The sequence below is a fragment of the Sorex fumeus genome, unplaced genomic scaffold, assembly GCF_029834395.1.
Source record: "Sorex fumeus unplaced genomic scaffold, SorFum_2.1 ptg000024l, whole genome shotgun sequence".
Taxonomy (NCBI): Eukaryota; Metazoa; Chordata; class Mammalia; order Eulipotyphla; family Soricidae; genus Sorex; species Sorex fumeus.
In genome coordinates, this window is record NW_026606081.1 from 36,429,195 (window position 1) to 36,453,586 (window position 24,392).

A 24,392-nucleotide genomic window follows, 5' to 3' on the forward strand; every position below is an offset into this window, starting at 1 on the left:
AGTAATTGTAAACAACCCTTCCCAAAACATTCATTCAGCTTTGTAGAGAATGAGAAATCAAATATTCTTCTATTAAACAAGAACATATTAAGTTGGAGTGAGGGGGGTGTTTGCCTTGCACACGGCCAACCTGGGTTCTATCCCCAGCATCCCATATGGTCCCCTAGCACTGCCAAGAGTAATTCCTGAGTGCAGAGCCAGGAGTAAGCCCTGAGCATCTCTGGGTCTGACCCCAAAAGTTAAAAATAAACTATCTGGTAAGAAGAATTATTCCCAGCTCTATTTAAAGGTATTCTATTGAGAATGAACTAGTAAAGTATAAGTAATAGGATACGACAGATATATAATTAAATGTTAATAGGAATATAAAAACCAAACATAATAAGCAACTGTTTAATTTTGTATGTTATAAATAACACATGATAAATTCAACATAGTACTGATGGTGCAGTAAGATTTTATTGTTAAGTTTATAGATTAGGCCAATCAGGTTGTTTTATACTGTTTCAAAAATTAGGATTTTTTTTTAACTCAAATCACCTGAACTTTAGACATCTTTCATGAACCCATATAATACTTGACATACGGTAACAGATCATTATCATATTGACTGACTTAATTCTCTCATATAGTAGAAATAAGTAAAAGAGGAAAATATTCCCACCTTGAGATACTAGTTACCAAACTGCTTTAGTGTTAAAAATAAACACACTTTCTTCCCTCTTTTTAACCTCCTGCTGTCCTTGAGACAGATGCATGAGAGTAAGTAACAACAAAAAGGGCAACTTTATGTTACAGACACAGTGTTAAAATTCTCAGACTAATTTCTAGATATATATCTGGTTTTGGTCCTTAAAGAAAAATAGCTGTAATTATCAACATTTTTTAATATCAGGAATACAATATTGCTATCCTTCATAATCAAATTTTCAACAATTTCTTTCACCCAAGTTGTTCAAAAAACACAATAGTTGAAAAATAACTGAGAATGTAAAGTTTAAGGCTAAATTGTCCATTTTAAAATGTGAAAACTTAACAGCGCCCTCAATGAGGTTACTTTTTGCAGAATTGCTGCCAATGGACATAAACAGAAAGGAGAAAAGGTCATGCTTAAAAACTTAAATAAATACAGGCAGGTTTTTTACAACACAGATAATTCTTTCAACCTAAAGACGTTGGTAAAAGTCCAAGTTACCCACAGCATGGTAGGTTTTCAGGAACATTAAGTCCAGTTCCAGGTCAATATCTCCTTATGCTTTGGTTGGATAAAGTATACATGTTATAAAAGGTGACTACCAATAGAACTCAGCAAGCAAAGTGCGCATTACTAGATCTCAACTGAAAAATAGCATTTTCTCACTTTCTTCCATGCAATTGGCATGCCCACCTTATATCTTGTATTTCATTTATTAAAAATTTTACAGTTCCTATTGGTCTTGTTATTCTGATAAGCCAAATTTAAATGCTTTCACAGAGTTGATGATTAAGGACTGCTGTGACGATCACTCATCATTATCTATAAAAAAAGAAAAAAATATTTATTTATTTCAAATCAAATCCAATCTACTTAGCAAAAAAAAAAAAACAGTTTATTCTTTTTCTGTGCTACAGGAAAAGAGCTTTAATGTGGTTTAAAATGCAATTGTTACAATAACACATACTCCTATCATATCTTATTTCTAACAATAGGGCTGAATCACTGCTTTATGAAAGATACATTTTATTGTTCCTCTTACTATACTTTTCATTTTGTACCATCAATTTACTCATCTTTACAACTGGAATTTCAAATAATAAATTACAGAGAATTAAGTAACAACTGCAAACAAATTAAGTGTGTAATGCTTAGAATTGATGAAAGTTAACTTTGACCATACTGACTTCAAATATTTATTAAGAGAACACTTAGTGCAGTCACAGAGTATGATATTGTTCCCATAATATTTTCTCTTCTTCCCTAGAGGCATAAGCAGTATCCTAAAATTAATGATTATCTCTCTCTCCCATGGTTTTTCATTTTTATTATATGGATAAATTACTAAATAAAATTGCTTGAAAATGTTATATAAATGGCATCAGATACTATTCAATACTTCATATTTATGCATCTCACATGAAGTGACAGAGGAAAATTTAGTTCATTTTAACTGCCATATGTAATTTCATTATATATTTACAGCATAATATACTCTAAATTAATTGCGGAGGAAAGGCATGTGTTTTCTTCTTGAGAAAGCTACAAGCTTGGCTCCAGAGGAGCAGTGCAACAGCCCAGAATGCCTAAGTTCAAATGTGCAGTGTCACCACATGCACTAAAAGTGTTCCAGGCAGCTCTCCCAGCTGTGATCCTTGGTACTGCAAGGTATTTCAGCTGCACCATGACAGCTGTGTGTGAGCACTAGAGAGGCAATTTGCACTAAAAACATCTGCAATGTCTTGGCCAGAAAGTGTGCGCCATGGCAAGCACGTGTGTGAGTACCACGGCAGTCACTCTGAACAGCCTGACTAACAAGTATGCCTCACTCTGCCTAACACCATGTACAAAACTAAGACCAAAATGGATTAAAGACCTCAACATCAGACCAGAAACCATAGGTACATTGAAGACAGAGTTGGAAAAACCCTCCATGACATTGAAGCTAATGGTATCTTCAAAGATGTCACGCCACTGGCCGAGCAAGTGAAAACAGAGATAGATAAATGGGACCATCTTAAACTAAGAAGCATGCAACTCAAAAGAAATAGTGACCAAAATACAAAGACAGTCTACAGAATGGGAAAGGATATTCACCGAATACACATCTGACAAGGGGTTGATATCAAGGAAATACAAAATACTGGTTGAACTCCACAAGAAGAAAACATCCAACCCCATCAAAAAATGGGGCAATGAAATGAACAGAAACTTTCTCAAAGAAGAAATCCGAATGGCAAAAAAGCACATGAGAAAATGCTCTACATCATTAATCATCAGGGAGATGCAGATCAAAACCACAATGAGATACCATCTCACACCTCAGAGACTGGCCCACATCCAAAAAAACAAAAGCAACTGATACTGGCGCGAATGTGGCGAGAAAGGGACACTCCTTCACTGTTGGTGGGAATGCCGACTGGTTCAGCCCTTTTGGAAAACAGTATGGACGATTCTCAAAAAATTAGAAATTGAGCTCCCATTTGACCCAGCAATACCACTCCTGGGAATATATCCCAGAGAGGCAAAAATGTATAGTCGAAGTGACATCTGCACTTGTTTGTTCAGTGCAGCACTCTTTACAATAGCCAGAATCTGGAAAAAACCTTAGTGCCCAAGAACAGATGACTGGTTAAAGAAACTTTGGTACATCTACACAATGGAGTATTATGTAGCTGTTAGAAAAGATGAAGTCATGAAATTTACATACAAGTGGTACTACATGGAAAGTATCATGCTAAGCGAAATGAGTCAGAAAGAGAGGGATAGACATAGAAAGATTGCATTCATCTGGGGGATATAAAGTAACAAAATGGGAGATTAATACCCAAGAATAGCCGAGATCAATACCAGGAGGATTACTCCATAGCTTAGAGGCCAGCCGGGCAATCTAGGGGAAAGGGCAGCTCAGATAGAGAAGGGAGCACCAAATAAAGGGTGTTTGGAGGATCCTCCCAGGAGGGGAGATGCATGTTGAAAGTAGACTATGGACTGAATATGACTGCCACTCAATGCCTCTTTTGCAGACTACAACACCCAAAAGGAGAGAGAGAACAAAAGGGAATGCCCTGCCACAGAGGCAGGGTGGGATGGGGGGGATGGATGTGGGAGGGATACTGGGATCCATGGTGGTGGAAAATGGGCACTGGTGAAGGGGTGGGTATTTGATCATTGTATAATCGAAACCCAAGCACAAAAATTTGTAAATCTACAACTGTACCTCATGGTGTTTCGCTAATAAAAATTTTAAAAAAAAGAGTGTGGGCCCTGGAAAACACCAAAGCTGACTGGGAGCTCCACTGCTACGATCAACTCTGAGAATACCACAGCCAGTGAGGAGTGTGTATGTGTGTGTGTGTGTGTGTACCAAAGCTGACTGGGAGCTCCACTGCTACGATCAACTCTGAGAATACCACAGCCAGTGAGCAGTGTGTGTGTGTGTGTGTGTGTGTGTGTGTGTGTGTGTACCAAAGCTGACTGGGAGCTCCACTGCTACGATCAACTCTGAGAATACCACAGCCAGTGAGGGTGGGTGTGTGTGTGTGTGTGTGTGTGTGTGTGTGTACCAAAGCTGACTGGGAGCTCCACTGCTATGATCAACTCTGAGAATACCACAGCCAGTGAGGAGTGTGTGTGTGTGTGTGTGTGTGTGTGTGTGTGTGTGTGTACCAAAGCTGACTGGGAGCTCCACTGCTATGATCAACTCTGAGAATACCACAGCCAGTGAGGAGTGTGTGTGTGTGTGTGTGTGTGTACCAAAGCTGACTGGGAGCTCCACTGCTACGATCAACTCTGAGAATACCACAGCCAGTGAGGGTGTGTGTGTGTGTGTGTGTGTGTGTGTCTGTGTGTGTGTGTCTGTGTGTGTACCAAAGCTGACTGGGAGCTCCACTGCTACGATCAACTCTGAGAATACCACAGCCAGTGAGGGGTGTGTGTGTACAAGATATGGACTAAGCGACATTAGGCTGTTAACTCCAACAGCTGCAGCAACCAGACCTGTGAGGAGGGGAAGAGCTAAAAGCTGTCTTTTAAGAACTAAGGTAAGTTCCAGTTAAATCAAACATAAATGTATGTTACACTTTCTTCTTTTTTTTAAGCTTGTACCTTAATGACTGGTTGGGGTAACTAGATATAATTTATTCCTTTCTTTCATAACCATTCCCAACCTTCCCTCAACATAGATTATGAAAGTAGAGGATCACCACAGGCAGATGACATGGCTTTATTAATCTCTCCTAGATGCAATCAAAACAGTGGTTTTTTGGACACCTATATACAGGATATAATTATTTCTGATAAGAGGACAGTTACTCTAATATAAAACAAGTCATTGTCTAACATTAACTCTACACCAACACTATCAAAATAGAAGGTCAACTTATTTAGAAAATCCAATATAATTTTAAAACCATGTTTTAATAAACTAATGTTTTAGGGACTTCTGAAGATTTTTAAAGTAAATTGCCAGGCTAGGCATTTAGTTTTCAGTGCCTAGCATTGTTTTCTGATTACAGGAATTATTATTGCAGATTTTGTGATTTGTAACTTCAAGGTCCTGATTCCCTTTTCATTTGTGTAGTACAGAAAATCTCACATGCTGACTTGAATAGTGTATTACCCTAGCCGGGTTCTAGGTGCCTTGGAAAGAAAAGTTTTGTGTACACTGTACCACTGTGCTGATGAAAGAGAGTGTCAATCCTAAACTGACTGTTATAGTTCTCCACTTAAATGGGGCAACACAAAATTGAAGACTCCAGATACCTGTCAATCAAAGTTAAATCCCAAGTTCTCTGTCCAAAGAACAGAACCCCAAGTTACTATTTCTTATGAAAACTTGTATTACAAAGTTACCTGAGGAAACTGCATATTGAATAGCCAAATATAAATGGAACTGCTTTGATAGTCTCCACAGATCTACCTAAATTCAACCATTCTGCATTCATTTACAAGAGTGTCTCTCAAACAGAGGTGAAAGGGCCTTATAGACCCACCCTCAAATTCTATAAGTGGGGGTCATGGCACAAGACTAGGGAAGACAAGCAATAGGATGGGTGGGTGAGGGTGGTGGGTCACTGACTGAGGCCATGATGGGGAAAAGGCTGAGAAACACTGCAATTTTTTGAGATAGGGCCCCGGGAAATCCTAATGCTATAAAATTATTCAGGTTATTTTTCATTGTTACAGCATTTTTTTTTTTAAATAAAATGAGGTCAAAGAGCAGAACTACACCAGGAATCCACAAGCTGTAGAGAATGTTACAATTTCTTATTTTCATGTGATAATAATAACAGTATTTAGAAGATGATTATTGTAATAATTCTATCTTAAGAGAAAAAAAGATTTTCAGTTTTACACTGAAGTTTATGGACCCTTAAATTGAGTCTAAAAAAAAAGATTTCTTGAAAGAAATCCATACATTATTAAACTCTGAAGCAATACTGTGTGATAAAAGTCCTCATTTTAAATATCATGGGGGAAATATGCTCTTTTTTTTCAATACCAAAAATATCTATCCTCTGAGTAATTGACATGTTTGGTTTTATGACCCATGTGACTCATGTAATTAATTAGGTTTCCAGCTTTGCTACAAAGATCAGCACCAAACTTGTGACCTATTTTCAGAAAATGTACTATGGACATGAACTCTGAATTCTTATTTCCTTCTTGGCTTAAGTTTTTATTGCCTGTACTTGTTTTTGCCTGATAGGCTGACTCCCAAACACCTGTTAGTAATGTAATTTTCTTAGGCTATGTACATTAAAAACATGCAATCTCTCAAACCTTTTGAAGAAAAAGATGAAATGTAAACAGACTTTATATTTATATTGCTAAGATTAAGCATAATTCAATTTATTTTTCAACTGATTATAGTTAAGGTAATGTGTTTACAACAGTGTTGACATTTACAACCTGGGTGTACACTGTAATATCCAAGCATTATTTTATTTTATTTATTAATTTTTGGGGCCACACCTGGCAATGCTCAGGGGTTGCTCCTGGCTCTGCACTTGGGAATTATTCCTGATGGTGCTGGAGGACCATGTGGGATGTCGGGAATCAAACTCAGGTCAGCCAAGTGCAAGGAAAATGCCCGTACTATCGCTGCGGCCCCAACATTTTAAACCCTCAACTACTGTTCACAACTGGTACAAGCGATCAGATTTTCCTGACACATATTCTAGAAATGAATTCTTCAAAAATGTTCTTAATTTGTTCATGAATTAAGAAAATGAGGCTTACAACCCACTCCCACCCAGAGGGAATCCTGGGCTTGCTTCCATCCCATTGGCTGCCAGCGGAGTACATTACGTTTCTAGTCTTACAACCTCTCACAACCCAGGAAAAAAGTATAGACCTGAAGAGACCTATTGTTCTCAAGGAAGCTGAGACTGTTAGCAAAAATCTGCCTTAGGACAAATGTCCCCAGCCAGATGGGCCCACAAGGAAGCCCTTTTAAACATTGAAGACCCATATTCTCAAGCTCTTCCATAAAACAGAAGACTCGGGAATACTCCTGAGCAGATTCCATGAGGCTAGCTTGGCCTTGACCGAGAACCAGCAGGGAAATCACTCAAAAAGAATATTTCAGATGAATAACCGTGATGCACACAGATGCAAAGATCATCAAGAAAATGCTAGCAAACTGAATTCCATACATTAAACACATCATACATCAAGATCAAATGGGATACAAGAATTGTTCATTACTAGAAAATCAACACATGAATAAAAGGATTAAAAAATGATCATCTCCACAGGTACAGAGAAAGAAATCTGACAAGATTCAACACCCATGTGACTCAATTAAAAAACAAAAATTGAAAAAAAAAAAGATTCAACGCTCATTTAAAAACCATCAGCAAAATGGGAACTAAAGGAACTTACCTCAGTACTATAAAGATCACACACAATAAACTCACAGTGAATATCATCTCTTTTTTTGCAGAGGGGCAGTGGTTTTGGGCTACACCCAGTGATCAGGAATTAGTCCTGCTGGTGCTCAGGGGGCCATAGTGGATGCCGGGGATTGAACCCGGGTAGGCTGTGTGAAGAGCAAGCACCTTCCCTGCTGTACTAAATTCTCTGCCTCCCCAGTAATATCATAATTAATGAGGAAAAGTGAAAAATCTTTCCTTTAATGTAAGGTACAAGACAAGAATGTTTGTTTTCACCCATACTACTCTCGGAGAGCCCGGCAAGCTACCGAGAGTATTCGATATATGCCAGACACAGTAACAACGAAGTCTCCAATGGAGACGTTACTGGGCCCGCTCGAGCAAATCGACGATCAACGGGAGGGCCTTTACTTTACTTTTACTCAACACAGCATTGAAAGTCGTAGGCACAACAAAGCCTGTCTTCATCCTACACGTTTTTTACTTTAAACAGTTAGTTATAAACATTAATTAAAAACAAGAAGTTTCCAATAAGTTCAATTTGATACTCTTAAAACACATTATTCATGGGGCCAGAGAGATTGTACAGCAGGTAGGGCACTTGCCTTACAGATGGCCAACTGGGTCCGATACCCGGCATCCTATATGGTCCCCTGAGCACCATTAGGAGTGATACCTGAGTGCAAAGTCAGGAGTAATCCCTGAGAATTGTCAGGTGTGGCCCAAAAACAAACCAACAAAACAAACCAAGAAAGGCCTCCCCAAAACCAAACACACTGTTAATTCATTTTGTTTTCCCCACAAGTTATTCTCTACACATTTCTCTCAAAATTCTATTGCCCACTTTCCAGTTGTGCTGCACTTTATGTAAATAACTTAGAATGAACACTTGACCTCATTTTCCATAGAAACTGTAAACAACATGTAAGCAAAGACACACATATCATTTATTGTCTGTAGCAGTGAGATGCCAGGACAAAAGCTGTCAGATGCCAGCACTCAATAAATACTTTGAAAACCAGTTATAGTACATAAGACAGAGGATCCTTTTACTTTATACGGTCAAGGAAATTAAAACCTTTAAAACAAATCGTTTAATGTCATCTGACTTGCTTGTTACAAAGTCAAGAGCCGTAACGTGATTCTATGTTAAGTGCTCCTGGTTAAATCTGATAAAATGGAAATGGAAACTTTCATTTTAGTCTTAGGTTTTAATAATATTCTAGCATATTTCCAGTGACTTCCCTGGGTAAATATTTTCCAAATACAAAAATGGTTTATATTCAATTCATTACAGCTGAATTCTTCTCTCTCTATGGAGAGATTAAATTTGGTGTTATTTTGGAAAGGTTTTCCACACTGATGATGCATTATGTGTCTGAAAGTTTAGTATTACTTTCTTGATAAGAAATTATTCTTATTTCCCAAGTTGTCTAAGATGGGCTTTAAAAAAATATATAAACAAAATCATATGACAGAATAAAATAGGACAGTTACAATTTTAACTGCTTAAAAGTATTAGATATGGTTTCAGTACTCATTTCACCAACTGCATATGATGTAAGTTAACCGATTTACATTTGCCTTCCTGTTTTTCACACATTTATTTAAAACAAAGACAGGAGGAAGTCATACCTTCTTGATAGGCTCCATCTGCCATAACTAAATGAAGAATCTTGGAATAAAGATGCTTATGTTCGTTTCCCAAAATATTCTGAATTATTGTTGAACAAGTCTCAATATTTTCATCTTCATCTTCATGAATAGCCTATGTAATTTCCAAGTATAAATTAACATTTGAGTATTAAACTGGGACTTCAGCTATTATTATATATAGATATATATAAATATTTATCTATATATACCAATAAAGATCTTTGCCATTTCATTAGCAACTCAAATAGAGCACATCCCAAAATAAAAAGGTTTAATTGATATTTCACTTACTTTCATTTTCTCATAAACCTCAAAGAACTTTTCAAAGCCTATTTCCTGTTCCAGGTGAAGTCGCAGTTCCTCTAAATGGTTAAATACACTATCATATTCACATTCACTAGTAATTTCATCATCACTGTTATCTAAAAAAAAAAAAAGAGAGGACATTTTGTGGTTAAAATTAAAACAGAATAAAGAAATTCTTAGCTTAGTAGACTGAAGTTTATGACAAGTGAATAGATTACTTGTACTTTTAATGTTAAATTTTGTTAATGTTAGAATATTGGCATTTATATAGCTTATTACAACACACATAAATGTCATAATAAGTCTGCTCTCTTAGGACTCTTTTCTTTTATAGACAGTAAATGAGGTTATATAAAAATTTCCTTGAGCAGTTGGGAGATAAGGCTCTTGCCTTCGTCACAGTCAACCCTGGTTCAATCCCTAGCATTGCATATGGGATGATCCCGGAGCACAGAGTCAGGAATAAGCTTTGGGCAGCACTGGATGTGGTCCACACAAAACAAAGCAAAACAAACAAACAGAAAAGACCCCTGAGATGTCATTCAAGTTAATAAGAAATATAAAAAGGAACCATAAATACAACTACACATAACTTCTATTTTTTTTAAAGCACTGGTAATAAAAAGTAAACAAATGTAGACAGCAGAAGACCTAAGATAGAAACCAAAAAACTTTAGGAAAATTACCTATAAATTATTATATGTTCAATACATTTAATTTCATGTAGCACTGTAGCACTGTCCTCCTGTTGTTCATCGATTTGCTCGAGCAGGCCCAGTAACGTCTCCATTATGAGACTTGTTGTTACTGTCATGTACATCTCTAAAATATATTCAAAATTTCTCATAAACAGCATCACTGAGAAATCATTTCTTTTCACATTAGGTCCTCTGTCCAGATAGGATATGATTCTTTAAATATACAACTTAGAGGTATAAATGAAACTTGGGGTGACACTATGAATAAAAAGTGCCGCCCCGCCTGAGGACAGCACGGACCACGCCGCGCAGTCCAGCTATGGGACCGGCCGCCCAGCAGTCCACCGGCGCCCCCCCATCCAGGTGGGTTGGAGGAGCCCAGCCAGGCCCGCCCCTGACCCCAGACGCGCTGCCCGCCCACCGATCCCCGCCTGAGGACAGGCGGACCCCGCCGCGCATCCAGCTCTGGGACCGGCCGCCCAGCAGTCCACCGGGCTCCCACATCCAGGTGGGTTGGAGGAGCCCAGCCGAGGCCCGCCCCATGCCCCCCCCCATCCAGGACCCTGGGAAGGAGTGGCCTGGGACTGGCTAGGGGCGTGGCCTTGGAGAAGGGTGCGTGGCCTCCTAAAACTGGGCGTGGCCTCCTTCCTGGCGGGCCGCCGCTTACGTGGCCGCAGGTATATCACTCACCCCAAGCAATTTGGACCTTCATCCTTTCATCCTTTTCATCAACTTGTCACCTAATACCAACCAAAAATTTCTCACCTCTTCTACTACAATTCAACAACATCCCACACTCGCCTACTCCATTTCCAACAAAATTCCTGTTTGAAAATAGCTGTACAAGCTCAGTAGTAAATAGCACCTACTCCAAAAGTTTCACTCAATGTCAGCTATAAAACAAAGAATAACGCCTGATTGAGAAGAAGGTCAGACTCAGAAAGGTAGAAGAGGCCCAACTAGCAGCAACAAAGCTGAACGGCTCCTGGCAGTCTCTCCTCACTCAACCAGAATAGTAACAGTGACTGTGAAGGACCAAACCACACTGGTCACAATGGTAAAGCAACGCAAAAGCCCACCAAACTTTCTTATTCACGAGGAGAGCCCAGAAGACACCAACAGTACTATAGCGTTAGACAACCTCTCTGACAAGGAATTCAGAAGGGAGCTACTTAGGATGCTTAGGGAACTAAAAGAAACAATGGAAAGCAAATGCCAATAAAAGACAAGAGGATTTGAAGGCAGAAATGAGGAAAATGCAATCAGAAATGTCGGACCTGAAAAACCTGGTAGCCGAATTGAAAACCTCAGTGGAAGGCCTCAGCAGCAGAGTAACAGCGGCTGAGAACAGAATCAGTGAGCTCGAAGATCAAGTTCAGAGACTTGCCAGAAAAGAGCAGAAAATGGAAAAGAGACTCACAGTTCGAGAACAGATGGCAAGAGAAGATCGTGACGAAGCCAAGAGGGGTAACATAAGAATTATTGGAGTCCCAGAGGGTCAGGAAGAAAACCTTGATGAAGAAGAAACTGTCAAAGACATCATTGCTACAACGTTTCCAGAGCTGAAGAAAACTTGTGACCACATCCAGGAGGCCCGAAGGGTACCAGCTAGAAGAAATCCGAATAAAAATACCCCAAGACACATCCTGATCAAAATAACCAAAACCTTAGACAGAGACAAAATTCTGAAAGCAGCAAGATCGAAGAAAGAAATCTCTTACAAAGGAGCATCCTTAAAATTCATAACTGATTTTTCTGATGAAACACTCAGGGCCCGAAAACAGTGGTGGGACATAGTGAAAAAACTCAATGAAATAAATGCCTCTCCAAAAATACTTTACCCAGTGAGACTCTCATTCATAATAGAAGGAACAACACACAGTTTCACAGACAAACAACAGCTCAGGAACTTCATAGACTCAAAACCATGGTTACAAGTACAACTAAATGGGCTACTTTAAGGCAAGACAGGCCCCTCAAAACACCAAATTTCAACAGAACAATGGGACAAAATCCCATAACAATAATCTCTCTCAATGTCAATGGACTAAACGCACCAATTAAAAGACATAGAGTGGCAGGATGGATTCAAAAATTGAACCCAACATTCTGCTGCCTGCAAGAAACACATTTCAATAGTCAAAGCAAACACAGACTCAGAGTCAAAGGCTGGAAAACAATCCTACAGGCAAACATCTCCCAGAAAAAAGCTGGGGTAGCCATCCTAATATCAGACCACATCAATTTCAGAGTGAAGAAGGTGATAAGAGACAGTGAAGGCCATTTTCTAGTGATCAAAGGATCTGTACAACAGGAAGAACTTACAATAATAAATGTATATGCACCTAATGAGAGACCAGCAAAGTACTTAAAACAACTACTCATAGATTTGGAAAAAGACATCAATAGCAACACAATACTAGTGGGAGACTTCAACACCACTTTGTCTCCTCTGAATAGATCAACCTGACTCAAGCTTAGCAAGGACATACTTCATCTGAGGGAAACAATGGAAGAAAGGGACTTAGTAGATATATACAGGACACTTCATTCACAAAAAGCTGAATACACATTCTTCTCAAGCGTACATGGAACATTCTCCAAGATAGACCACATGCTGAGCCACAAAACATGCCTCCATAAAATTAAGAAGATAGAGATTATATCAACAATCTTCTCAGACAATAATGCGCTGAAATTAGAAGTAAATCACACACACAAAAAGAAAATGAAATCAAACACCAGGAAATTAAAGAGTGCGCTATTAAACAACGAGTGGCTTAGACAGGAAATTAAAGAGGAAATCAAAAGATTCCTAGAAACGAATGAAAATGAGGACACGAGTTACCAAAACTTATGGGACACAGCAAAAGCAGTCTTAAGAGGAAAGTTAATAGCTCTGCAAGCATTCCTCAGAAAGGAGGAGCAGGCCCACATAAATAAACTAACCTCACAGCTTAAGAACTTGGAGAAGGACCAACAAAAGGAGCACAACCCTAACAGGAGGAAGGAAATAATAAAACTCAGAGCAGAGATTAACGAGATGGAAACCCAAAAAACAATCCCAAAGATCAATGAAACCAAGAGGTGGTTCTTTGAGAAAATTAACAAGATCGATAAGCCCCTAGCAAAACTCACAAAGAAAGGGAGAGAGAAAACCCTAATAAACCGAATCAGAAATGAAAAGGGGGTCATTACAACAGAAACTACAGAAATTCAAAGGATCCTCAGGGAATGCTTTGAAAAGCTTTATGCCACGGAACATCAAAACCTCGAGGAAATGGATAAATTCCTAGACTCCTACAGACTCCCAAGGCTGAACCAAGAAGACCTGGAATACCTGAACAGACCTATCACCATCAAGGAAATTGAAATGGTAATAAAAAGTCTCCCCAAGCACAAAAGTCCTGGCCCGGATGGATTCACTAGTGAATTCTTCCAAATCTTTAAAGAGGACTTACTCCCGATGCTCTTTAAGCTTTTCCACGAAATTGAAATATCAAAAACACTTCCGAACAGTTTCTACGAAGCAAATATCACACTGATACCAAAAGCAGACAGAGATACCACAAAGAAAGAGAATTACAGGCCGATATCCCTGATGAACACAGATGCAAAGATCCTCAACAAACTACTAGCAAATAGAATCCAACTACTCATCAAAAAGATCATACACCATGACCAAGTAGGATTCATCCCAGGGATGCAAGGATGGTTTAACATTCGAAAATCAATCAACATAATCCACCATATCAACAAAAGAAAAGATAAAAAGCATAGGATCATATCAATAGATGCAGAGAAAGCATTTGATAAGATCCAGCACCCCTTTATGATGAAAACCCTAGCCAAAACGGGTATAGAGGGGACCTTCCTCAACATAATTAAAGCCATCTACCACAAGCCTACAGCAAGCATCATCCTCAATGGGGAAAAACTGAGAGCCTTCCCTCTAAGATCAGGGACGAGACAGGGATGCCCACTCTCTCCACTGCTGTTCAATATAGTACTGGAAGTACTTGCAATAGCGATTAGGCAGGAAAAAGATATTAAGGGCATTCAGGTAGGAAAGGAAGAAATCAAGCTCTCACTATTCGCAGATGATATGATACTTTACTTAGAGAACCCAATAACTTCCACCAAAAAACTCCTAGAAACAATAGACTCGTAAAGTAAAGTTGCAGGTTATAAAATCAATACCCAAAAGTCCATGGCTTTCCTATACGCAAACAGTGAGAGAGAAGAAAGCAACATGAAAAAAACAATCCCATTCACAATTGTGCCCCAGAAAATCAAGTACCTAGGAATCAGCTTAACTAAGGAAGTAAAGGACCTGTACAAAGAAAACTACAAAACGCTACTTCAGGAAATAAAAGAGGACATGGGGAAATGGAAAGATATCCCCTGCTCATGGGTCGGGAGACTTAACATTGTCAAAATGGCAATACTACCGAAAGCATTGTATAAATTCAATGCAATCCCTATAAGGATACCCATGACATTCTTCAAAGAAATGGAGCAAACACTCTTGAAATTTATATGGAACAATAAGCCCCCACGAAGAGCTAAAGCAATTCTTGGGAAAAAGAAAATGGGAGGAATCAACCTCCCGAACTTCAAACTGTACTACAAAGCGGTAATAATCAAAACAGCATGGTACTGGAACAAAGGCAGAACAGCAGACCAATGGAACAGAGTTGAATACACTGATATCTCCCCTCAATCATATGATCATCTAATCTTTGATAAAGGTGCAAGAAATGTGAAGTGGAGTAAGGAAAGCCTCTTTAACAAATTGTGCTGGCATCACTGGATGGCTACATGCAAAAAAATGGGCTCAGAACTCTGCCCAACACCATGTACAAAGGTAAGATCAAAATGGATTAAAGACCTCAACATCAGACCAGAAACCATAAGGTACATTGAAGACAAAGTTGGCAAAACCCTCCATGACATTGAGGCTAATGGTATCTTCAAAGATGCCACGCCACTGGCTGAGTAAGTGAAAACAGAGATAGATAAATGGGACTATCTTTTTTTTTTTCCCTTTATTTTATTTATTTATTTTTTTAAAGTTGTAGATTTACAATTTTTTGTGCTTTGGTTTCAATTATACAATGATCAGATACCCATCCCTCCACCAGTGCCCATTTTCCACCCCCATGGATAATATCCCCCCACGCCCATTCCCCCATCCCCCCCTGCCTCTGTGGCAGGGCAATCCCCTGTGTTCTCTCTCTCCTTTTGGGTGTTGTGGTCTGCAAAAGAGGCATTGAGCGGCAAACATGTTCAGTCCATAGTCTACTTTCGACATGCATCTCCCGTCCTGGGAGGATCCTCCAAACACCCTTTATTTGGTGCTCTCTTCTCTATCTGAACTGCCCTTTCCTCTAGGATACCCGGCTGGCCTCTAAGTTATGGAGTAATCCTCCTGGTGCTGATCTCAGCTATTCTTGGGTATTAATCTCCTATTTTGTTATTTTATATCCCCCGATGAATGCAATCTTTCTATGTCTATCCCTCTCTTTCTGACTCATTTCGCTGTGTGTATGTGTGATGTGTATTCGGTGAATATCCTTTCAATGGGACTATCTTAAACTAAGAAGCTTCTGCACCTTCAAAGAAACAGTGACCAAAATACAAAGACAGTCTACAGAATGGGAAAGGATATTCGCCGAATACACATCTGACAATGGGTTGATATCCAGGATATACAAAATACTGGTTGAACTCCACAAGAAGAAAACATCCAACCCCATCCAAAAATGGGGCAATGAAATGAACAGAAACTTTCTCAAAGGAGAAATCTGAATGGCAAAAAAGCACATGAGAAAATGCTCTACATCATTAATCATCAGGGAGATGCAGATCAAAACCACAATGAGATACCATCTCACACCTCAGAGACTGGCCCACATTCAAAAGAACAAAAACATCCGTTGCTGGCGCAGATGTGGCGAGAAAGGGACACTCCTTCACTGTTGGTGGGAATGTCCACTGGTTCAGCCCTTTTGGAAAACAGTATGGACGTTCCTCAAAAAATTAGAAATTGAGCTCCCATTTGACCTAGCAATACCACTCCTGGGAATATATCCCAGAGAGGCAAAAATATGTAGTCGAAGTGACATCTGCACTTGTTTGTTCATTGCAGCACTCTTTACAGTAGCCAGAAACTGGAAAAAACCTGAGTGCCCAAGAACAGATGACTGGTTAAAGAAACTTTGGTACATCTACACAATGGAGTACTATGTAGCTGTTAGAAAAGATGAAGTCATGAAATTTACATACAAGTGGTACAATATGGAAAGTATCATGCTAAGCGAAATGAGTCAGAAAGAGAGGGATAGACATAGAAAGATTGATTCATCTGGGGAATATAAAATAGCAAAATATGAGATTAATACCCAAGAATAGCTGAGATCAACACCAGGAGGATTACTTCATAGCTTAGAGGCCAGCCGGGTATTCTAGGGGAAAGGACAGTTCAGATAGAGAAGGGAGCACCAAATGGAGGGTATTTGGAGGATCCTCCCAGGAGGGCAGATGCAGGTTGAAAGTAGACTGGACTGAACATGTTTGCCACTCAATGCCTCTTTTGCTGAACACAACACCCAAAAGGAGAGAGAGAACAAAAGGCAATGCCCTGCCACAGTGGCAGGGGGGGATGGGGAGGATGGGGGTGGGGGGAGGGATATTATCCTGGTGGTGGAAAATGGGCACTGGTGGAGGGATGGGTATTTGATCATGGTATGACCGAAATCCAAGCACAAAAATTTGTAAATCTACAACTGTACCTCATGGTGTTTCACTAATTAAAAATAAATAAATAAATAAATGTCAAAATCTTTAAAAGTGCTTTCAGTATTAATTCTGCTAATACATTCAAGCTCACTCTAAAACATAAAGTATAAAGTTAACTAAGTTGTTTATTACTAGAAAAATAAGTTAAGAAACGAAAGCTAAATAACTAAACAAAATGCTTGTAAACGCATTTCCTAATTTTGAGAGATAGCTTAAAGGGGAAAGCTCATGCTTTACCTACGAAAGTCCCTGAGTTTGATCCCCGACATGGTGTAGGTTACCCATGCACAGCTGGGCATGTCCCTGGTGAACCCCAGCAAGGCCCTAGCTGGCACTGTTGGGCTCAAACCCACTGAGAATCTATCCCAAAGAGTGTCACCTGGGACCCAGAGTACCCAGGGAAGAAGGTTCCTCTTTAAAATTTGATAAAGCAGCATTTTCTTAAGGAAAAGGAGGTGGAACACATGGATATGCATATTTCTCTGGAAAGAAAAAAATGAACAAAAGAGAAGTATACTTGAGTTATATTTAAAGTCAGAAATAGCTTATTACAGCTTTCGGGAAAATTTTTACTTGAATAATTTATAGGCACTTCCCGCTCACACACCTGAGTGCCACTCCTCGTTCAGGGCGCTCGCACTGCTGGGATTGTCATCCTCATCGGGCAGCTCGGGGCCATTGGCACTTGGCTCCACGTCACTGTTCTTCAGGACTGACTCTTCCTCCTCACTGTATTCTTCCCCAGGCTGCTCTCGAAGTAACTGTTCCATTGAGGCCTGGAGCTCTTGCAAATCTGTATCAGCTTCTTCAAACACACTGAAATTTGAAAAATTGAACCTTACCAAAACTTTTATCATGGAATGGAGAAACATAACGGCACACAGGACACTTGCCTTGCACGTGCCCACTCAGTTTGATCCCTGCACAGCATATCCTAGTGCCCCTGGACCCACTAGGAATGATCCCTGAGCACAGAGCCAGCAGTAAGCCTTCAGCACCACTGAGTGTGGCTCCAAACCCAAAACAAACAACAATCCAAAAAAAAAAAACAACAACAACAAACAAAAACCCAGAACAGAAATAGAAGCCTTTAGGAGAGCCCGGCAAGCTACCGAGAGTATTGGATATGCCAGACACAGTAACAACAAAGTCTCCAATGGAGACGTTACTGGGCCCACTCGAGCAAATCGACGATCAACGGGAGTTTATTCTAAATTGTCAATTTACATGTATGCTCTCTTTTCTACTTAAAAGTACAAGCAGTGGATACAAAAGCAATCTGAAGAAAATCAACACAGTTTCTGAACAAAGGAAATGAAGATAAATAACAAGTATAATATACAGCCCTTCTGGAAAACAGTATGGACGATTCTCAAAAAGCTAGAAATTGAGCTCCCATTTGACCCAGCAATTCCACTCCTGGGAATATACCCCAGAGAGGCAAAAAAGTATAGTCAAAGCGACATCTGCAGTTGTCTGTTCATTGCAGCACTGTTTACAATAGCTAGAATCTGGAAAAACCTTAGTGCCCAAGAACAGATGACTGGTTAAAGAAGCTTTGGTATATCTACACAATGGAATACTATGTAGCTGTCAGAAAGGATGAAGTCATGAAATTTACATACAAGTAGTACTACATGGAAAGTATCATGATAAGTGAAATGAGTCAGAAAGAGGAGGATAGACATAGAAAGATTGCATTCATCTGGGGAACATAAAGTAACAAAACAGGAGACTAACATCCAAAAATAGCTGAGATAAATACCAGGAGGATTACTCCATGGCTTTGAGGACAGCCGCACACACTAGGGGAAAAGGCAGCTCAGATAGAGAAGGGAGCACCAAATAAAGGGTGTTGGGAGGTTCCTCTCGGATGGGAAATGCGTGATGAGAGTAGACTATAGTCTGAACAAGATTGCCACTCAATGTCTCTTTTGCAAACCACAGTACTCAAAAGGAGAGAGATAATGGAGGGAAATGCCCTGCCACAGTGCTAGGGTGGGATGGGGGGTGGGGGTGGGAGGGATACTGGGTGGTGGAGAATGGGCACTGGTGGAGGGATGGGTATTCGATCATTGTATAACTGAAACCCAAGCACAAAAATTTGTAAGTCTACAACTGTACCTCATGGTGTTTCACTAATAAAAAATATATATATATAATGAAATTTAAAAAAAGTATAATATAGTACATGACGTTTTCTGTAATAAGTAGCATGACTTGTTTAAAATGATCCTGATTTATCAGAGAAGAGCAAATAACTACCAATATTTGTTGCTTAAATTTTGAAAGACTATGAATATTTTTTTTCCTTTTTATTAGTGAAACACCATGAGGTACAGTTGTAGATTTACAATTTTTAAAAGACTATGAATATTTTAAGAAGCCTGACTAAAAAGTTTTTCTCATTTGCTTTCCAAAACAAATAGAAAAATGTTTTTCTTTCCTGCATTTTTGAAATTTCAGCAAAATCTTGGTGTAGAAGTTTAATAGAATATGAAAGATTTTTGATTTTTTGATATAAACACCAGGCACTTGAAATTTTAGAAGTAAAAAATTTAGAAACTTAAATGTTCAAGCTAATAGGATGGCTAATGAGACGAGTCACCACATTGTTTAAATGCTTATTTTTAGAAAAATTTTAAAATGCAAAGACAACTGCATAATTAAAAAACATACTAATCCTAAAAATCTTCAGCGCAGACTTTTGCCTTCAGATAAAAATTTTCCTTTAAAATGATACACTGGGGACCTAGGGCCATCGTTCAGCAAGTCAGCTACTTCCCTTGCATGGCAATCGGCCCAGGTTCAATTCCCGGCACCCTATATGCTCCCTGGACAGACCCATCAGGAGTGATCCCTGAGCAGAGAGTCAGGGGTAAGCCCTGTGCCCTGCTAGGTGCAGCCAGTCCTGCTCCCCTATAAAAGTCCCCCAAACCTAAACAAAACAAAGAAAGATGCCAGCCGACAGCACAGCTAGAGTGTGAGAGCCAGTGGGGAGAGGGTGGGTATTGTTTTCTATCTCACACTGGTGGCCAGATGTGGCCCCAAAGACACACTTCCCTACAGTTCCAGGCCCTGGCCCCGACTCTTCTGACTCCCAGGGCTCAATTACCAGGAGACCCCCTCTGCCATCCCCACTGAAACCTCCACAAATAGCTCTGCTTTCAGCCATCCTCTGGTCTCCCTTTCTCCACAATTAGTCAACAGCTGAGAGCCAGACGACAATCACCAGAGTCCCCCCATGCCGACCCCACCCTGCTCTGCTGCTGCTCCTGGTAGCTCACTAACCAATGGTGATTCTTGAGCAGAGACGGGAAAAAGACCTAAGTACCTAAGCTAAGTATGGCCCAAACCCACCCCCACCCCCCAAGAGTTTTCTAGCAACTAAAGGAAAGCATAATAATAATTATTATGTCTAACCTTTCAGATTACCCTGTGGTAGCATTTAACTTAATATTTAACTATAAGATAATACACCAAGTCCATATGCTAAGCACCAGTACTTCACTGACTAAACAGTGACCTCAAGATAAACTGCAGTAGCCAGGCAAGAGGACTGACTTAAATCCTTCCACAGAATGAAAAGTGCTCAGGGCTGCTAGCCTGCCACTGCTAGCAGAGGAGGAGATTAACGTCTTTTACCAAAAGGGCACCCAAACAACTCAGTTGAGTTTATCTGATCCTGAATGTTTGAGTAGGTGCTTTTACTGTACAACTCTGAACAAAGTCTAAACCAACAATATTTTCTCCAAGTGAAAATTATCCTATATAGATATGGAATAAATTGCTTAGAAAACCTGTTTACATTTTTTATTATTAAATTCTAATTTAAATTTTAAATTAAAATTCTGCCATCAAAAATAATGACAAGATTATAAGGTACAAATAAGCTGTATCTCACTCAGTAAATTAGACAATTTTACACAGACTTAGGGGATCCAACTGTCACCTTGCACTTTGTGGTGAGATGCTCTCTGTAAGAGTATGGGAACGTTTTTAAAAATGAAAGCACACTATGCGTTAATCCAGGCCATCAGGTCTGTCCGGAGGGGAAAGGGTGTTGCCCCAGTCGCCTTCTCCTCTCTGGAAAGAAAGATGGCGGCCGCATGGGAGCCTTGTGGACAGCAGGTATGAGCCGGGGGACTGGGGGCGACTAAAACCTCATGGGAAGGGGGGCGTTTCGGTCCGCCCTTCACGCCCTACTGAGGCCACCAGTTGCCCCCCACGAGCGGCTCTCCAGCACGGCCACGACTCCAGAGCACAGAAACCAATTTCTTAACTATCTGACTTTCAGTAGAAATACTTCCAGGGTCAATAAGTAAAATAGCAGAAATCCAAAACCAACAAATAATTCTTGAATCCAGCTGTAGAAAGCAAATCACTTCACAATGCTTTGTCAGCATGTCTGATTCGGGGGGGGGGGGGGGTAAACTCTAAATAATAGTGGTGAATCTTTTATTGAAACAATGAATCTAATCAAAGCACATAGAGTGTTAACTAGAATTCATCTGCCCCACAGGGACTGGGAGGGGTGGGGGGTGGGGTTTTATTGGGGTTCTTCATGGTAAAAAATAAGTTTTGGTAAAGGGAAATGTGCTTGATATTTGCATGACTGAGACCTAAACCTGAAAGCTTTGTAACCTTTCCCATGGTGATTCAATAAATAAATAAATAAATTTAAAAAAAAATAAAAAAAAATCACCAAAAAAAAAATAAATAAATAAAGTGGATGCTGATGGAAAAAAAAAAATGAAAGCACAAAATTAATGACATGGCCAAACAAGGGAAAGAAAAAAAAGACAATTCTCTCCAAATTCTAATGCATTAGAAAAAAATCTACAGAATTTGAAGAAAAAAGTGGAAAAAAAGGTGACCTTAATCACTAAAAGTATTTCTGGGCCAGAGCGATAGCACAGCAGGTAGGGTGTTTGCTTTGCACACGGCCGACCCAGGTTCGATCCCTGGCATCCCATATGGTCCCCCGAGCACAGCCAGGAGTAATTCCTGAGTACAGAGCCCGGAGTAACCCTTGAGCATCACCAGGTGTGACCCAAAAAACAAAAAGCAAAAAAAAAAAGTATTTCTGACTTTGGGGATGGGGTGAGAGTACAGCTTGCAGGGCGCCTGCCTTGTCCAATGCTGAGTTGGGTTCAATTCCAGACACTTATATGGTTCCTGAGCACTGTCAGGAGTAATCTCTGACTGGGTTCGGTCCCCGGCACCCTATATGGTCCCTGAGCACTGTCAGAAGTGATCCCTGAGTGAAGAGCCAGGAGTAATCCCTGAGCACTGCTAGGTATGGTCCAAAATACAAACAAAAGTACTTTTCTTTAAAAAGTAAAAGACTTTATGAATTTTGTTAGAAACTTAAGAAAAGGGACAAGACTTAAAACAAAACTAGACTAACACAAAAATATCAGAGGCAGAGCCCTGACTTAAGAAATACCAGTGGAAAAATCACATAAGATGGTCAAAATACTTTCAATCATATCCAAACATGATTCCTTTCTATTAAAAGGTAAAAGCCAGAATTTAAAAGTAAAATTATAGGGGGTATGGTGCCGCCAGCAGGTCAATCTGTACCTGTGAGGCGAGTGCATCAGCAGCCTCATGGCGCCTTCAGACTTCCAGATACCCCAAAATTGCTGCTGTGCCTTTGGCCAGACCCCAAAAACTTGGGGCAAAGTTTACCAAGAAAGTAAACGGCCAAAAGTTAGGTATGTGGGAAACACACCCACAAACCACCTCCGGCTCAGCTATATAATTGGAGGCAAGGCCTCTTTGGTTCCTGATTGAACTGCTTAATGGACATGATCCCAGAGACTCAGAAACGAATCTTAGAACCCAGTGGCTTTAGGTAGAAATGCGTCTGGTCTCTGCAGTAGGCTACCGGTGCTGGGCCAACCCAGGTGGGAATAGGTTTCATGCCTTGGCCTACTTCCCCTGGCGGCCCAGTGGCCGCCATCCGTCTGAGGCCACTGGATAGTCACATTTGGGCCCCCAGTGACGAGACACACAGGGCCTCACGGGATGACGGTGGAGCCAGGCTTGTCCTCCCCACCCCAACGAGACCCCAAGTCATCGCCCACGAATGGCCTCTCTGACTCCTGATCAAGCTGCTTAATGGCCATGATCCCAGAGACTCAGAAACAAATCTCAAAACCTAGTGGCTTTTGGCAGAAATACATCCGGACTCCACAGTACGTTACTGTCGCCGGGCCACCCCAGGGAGGAAAGGGTGTTGTCCCTCCGCCTGCTCCCTCTTGGCGACTTGGTGGCTGTCATCCTCCAGAGGCCATTGGACAGTCAGGCTTGGGCCCGCAGTGACGAAACTTGTTGGGTCTCACGGGATGGGGGGGGAGGTGGAGCCGGGCCTGTCCTCCCCACCCTAACGAGACCCCAAGTCATCGCTCACAAACGGCCTCTCTGGCTCCTCATCAAGCTGCTCAACGGCCTTGATCCCAGAGACTCAGAAACAAATCTCGAAACCCAGCGGCTTTTGTCAGAAATGTGTCTGGACCCTGCAGTAGGTTACTGTCGCCGGGCCACCCCAGGGGGGAATGGGTGCTGTCCCTCCACCTGCTCCCTCTTGGCGACTTGGTGGCTGTCATCCTCCAGAGGCCATTGGACAGTCAGGCTTGGGCCCGCAGTGACAAAACTTGTTGGGTCTCACAGGATGCGGGGGGGAGGTGGAGCCAGGCCTGTCCTCCCCACCCTAACGAGACCCCAAGTCATCGCCCACAAACGGCCTCTCTGGCTCCTCATCAAGCTGCTCAACGGCCTTGATCCCAGAGACTCAGAAACAGATCTCGAAACCCAGCGGCTTTTGTCAGAAATGTGTCCGGACCCTGCAGTAGGTTACTGTCACCGGGCCACCCCAGGGGGGAATGGGTGCTGTCCCTCTGCCTGCTCCCTCTTGGCGACTTGGTGGCTGTCAACCTCCAGAGGCCATTGGACAGGCAGGCTTGGGCCCGCAGTGACGAAACTTGTTGGGTCTCTCGGGATGGGGGGGGAGGTGGAGCCGGGCCTGTCTTCCCCACCCCAATGAGACCCCAAGTCATCGCCCACGAATGGCCTCTTTGGCTCCTCATCAAGCTGCTCAACGGCCATGATCCCAGAGACTCAGGAGCAGATCTCTAAACCCAGTGGCCTTTGGCAGAAATCCCTCCAGATTTAAGTGTTAAAATTTCAGAACTTCAAAACCACATGGCCCTACTGCAGTCACACGACATCATATGTTATTCATAACCAGCAATAGAACACAAATTGTCTATTGTTGCCTTTTCAGCAGATCTGAGTGTTGGGGTAAAATCTTAAATAGTGGTGGGTCTGGTG

The 24,392-nt window shown here is 40.9% G+C and overlaps 1 protein-coding gene across 7 annotated transcripts in view; it reads right to left on the reverse strand.

The window, feature by feature from the left end:
* Positions 1-450: 450 nt before the first annotated feature.
* Positions 451-24,392, reverse strand: part of NEK1 (NIMA related kinase 1) — a 154,739-nt gene continuing 130,797 nt past the window's right edge. For 6 of the 7 annotated variants that reach the window (XM_056113833.1, XM_056113829.1, XM_056113832.1 and 3 more), the window contains 4 exons: positions 17,662-17,870; positions 9,541-9,671; positions 9,229-9,361; positions 451-1,516 (listed from right to left, as the gene is read on the reverse strand). In XM_056113833.1, coding sequence (XP_055969808.1) covers positions 1,503-1,516; positions 9,229-9,361; positions 9,541-9,671; positions 17,662-17,870 — 487 coding nt within the window. In that variant the 3' untranslated portion in view covers positions 451-1,502. Of the gene's footprint in view, positions 1,517-9,228; positions 9,362-9,540; positions 9,672-17,661; positions 17,871-24,392 lie in introns of those variants that run through there. The other variant, XR_008792455.1, reaches the window with a different exon arrangement.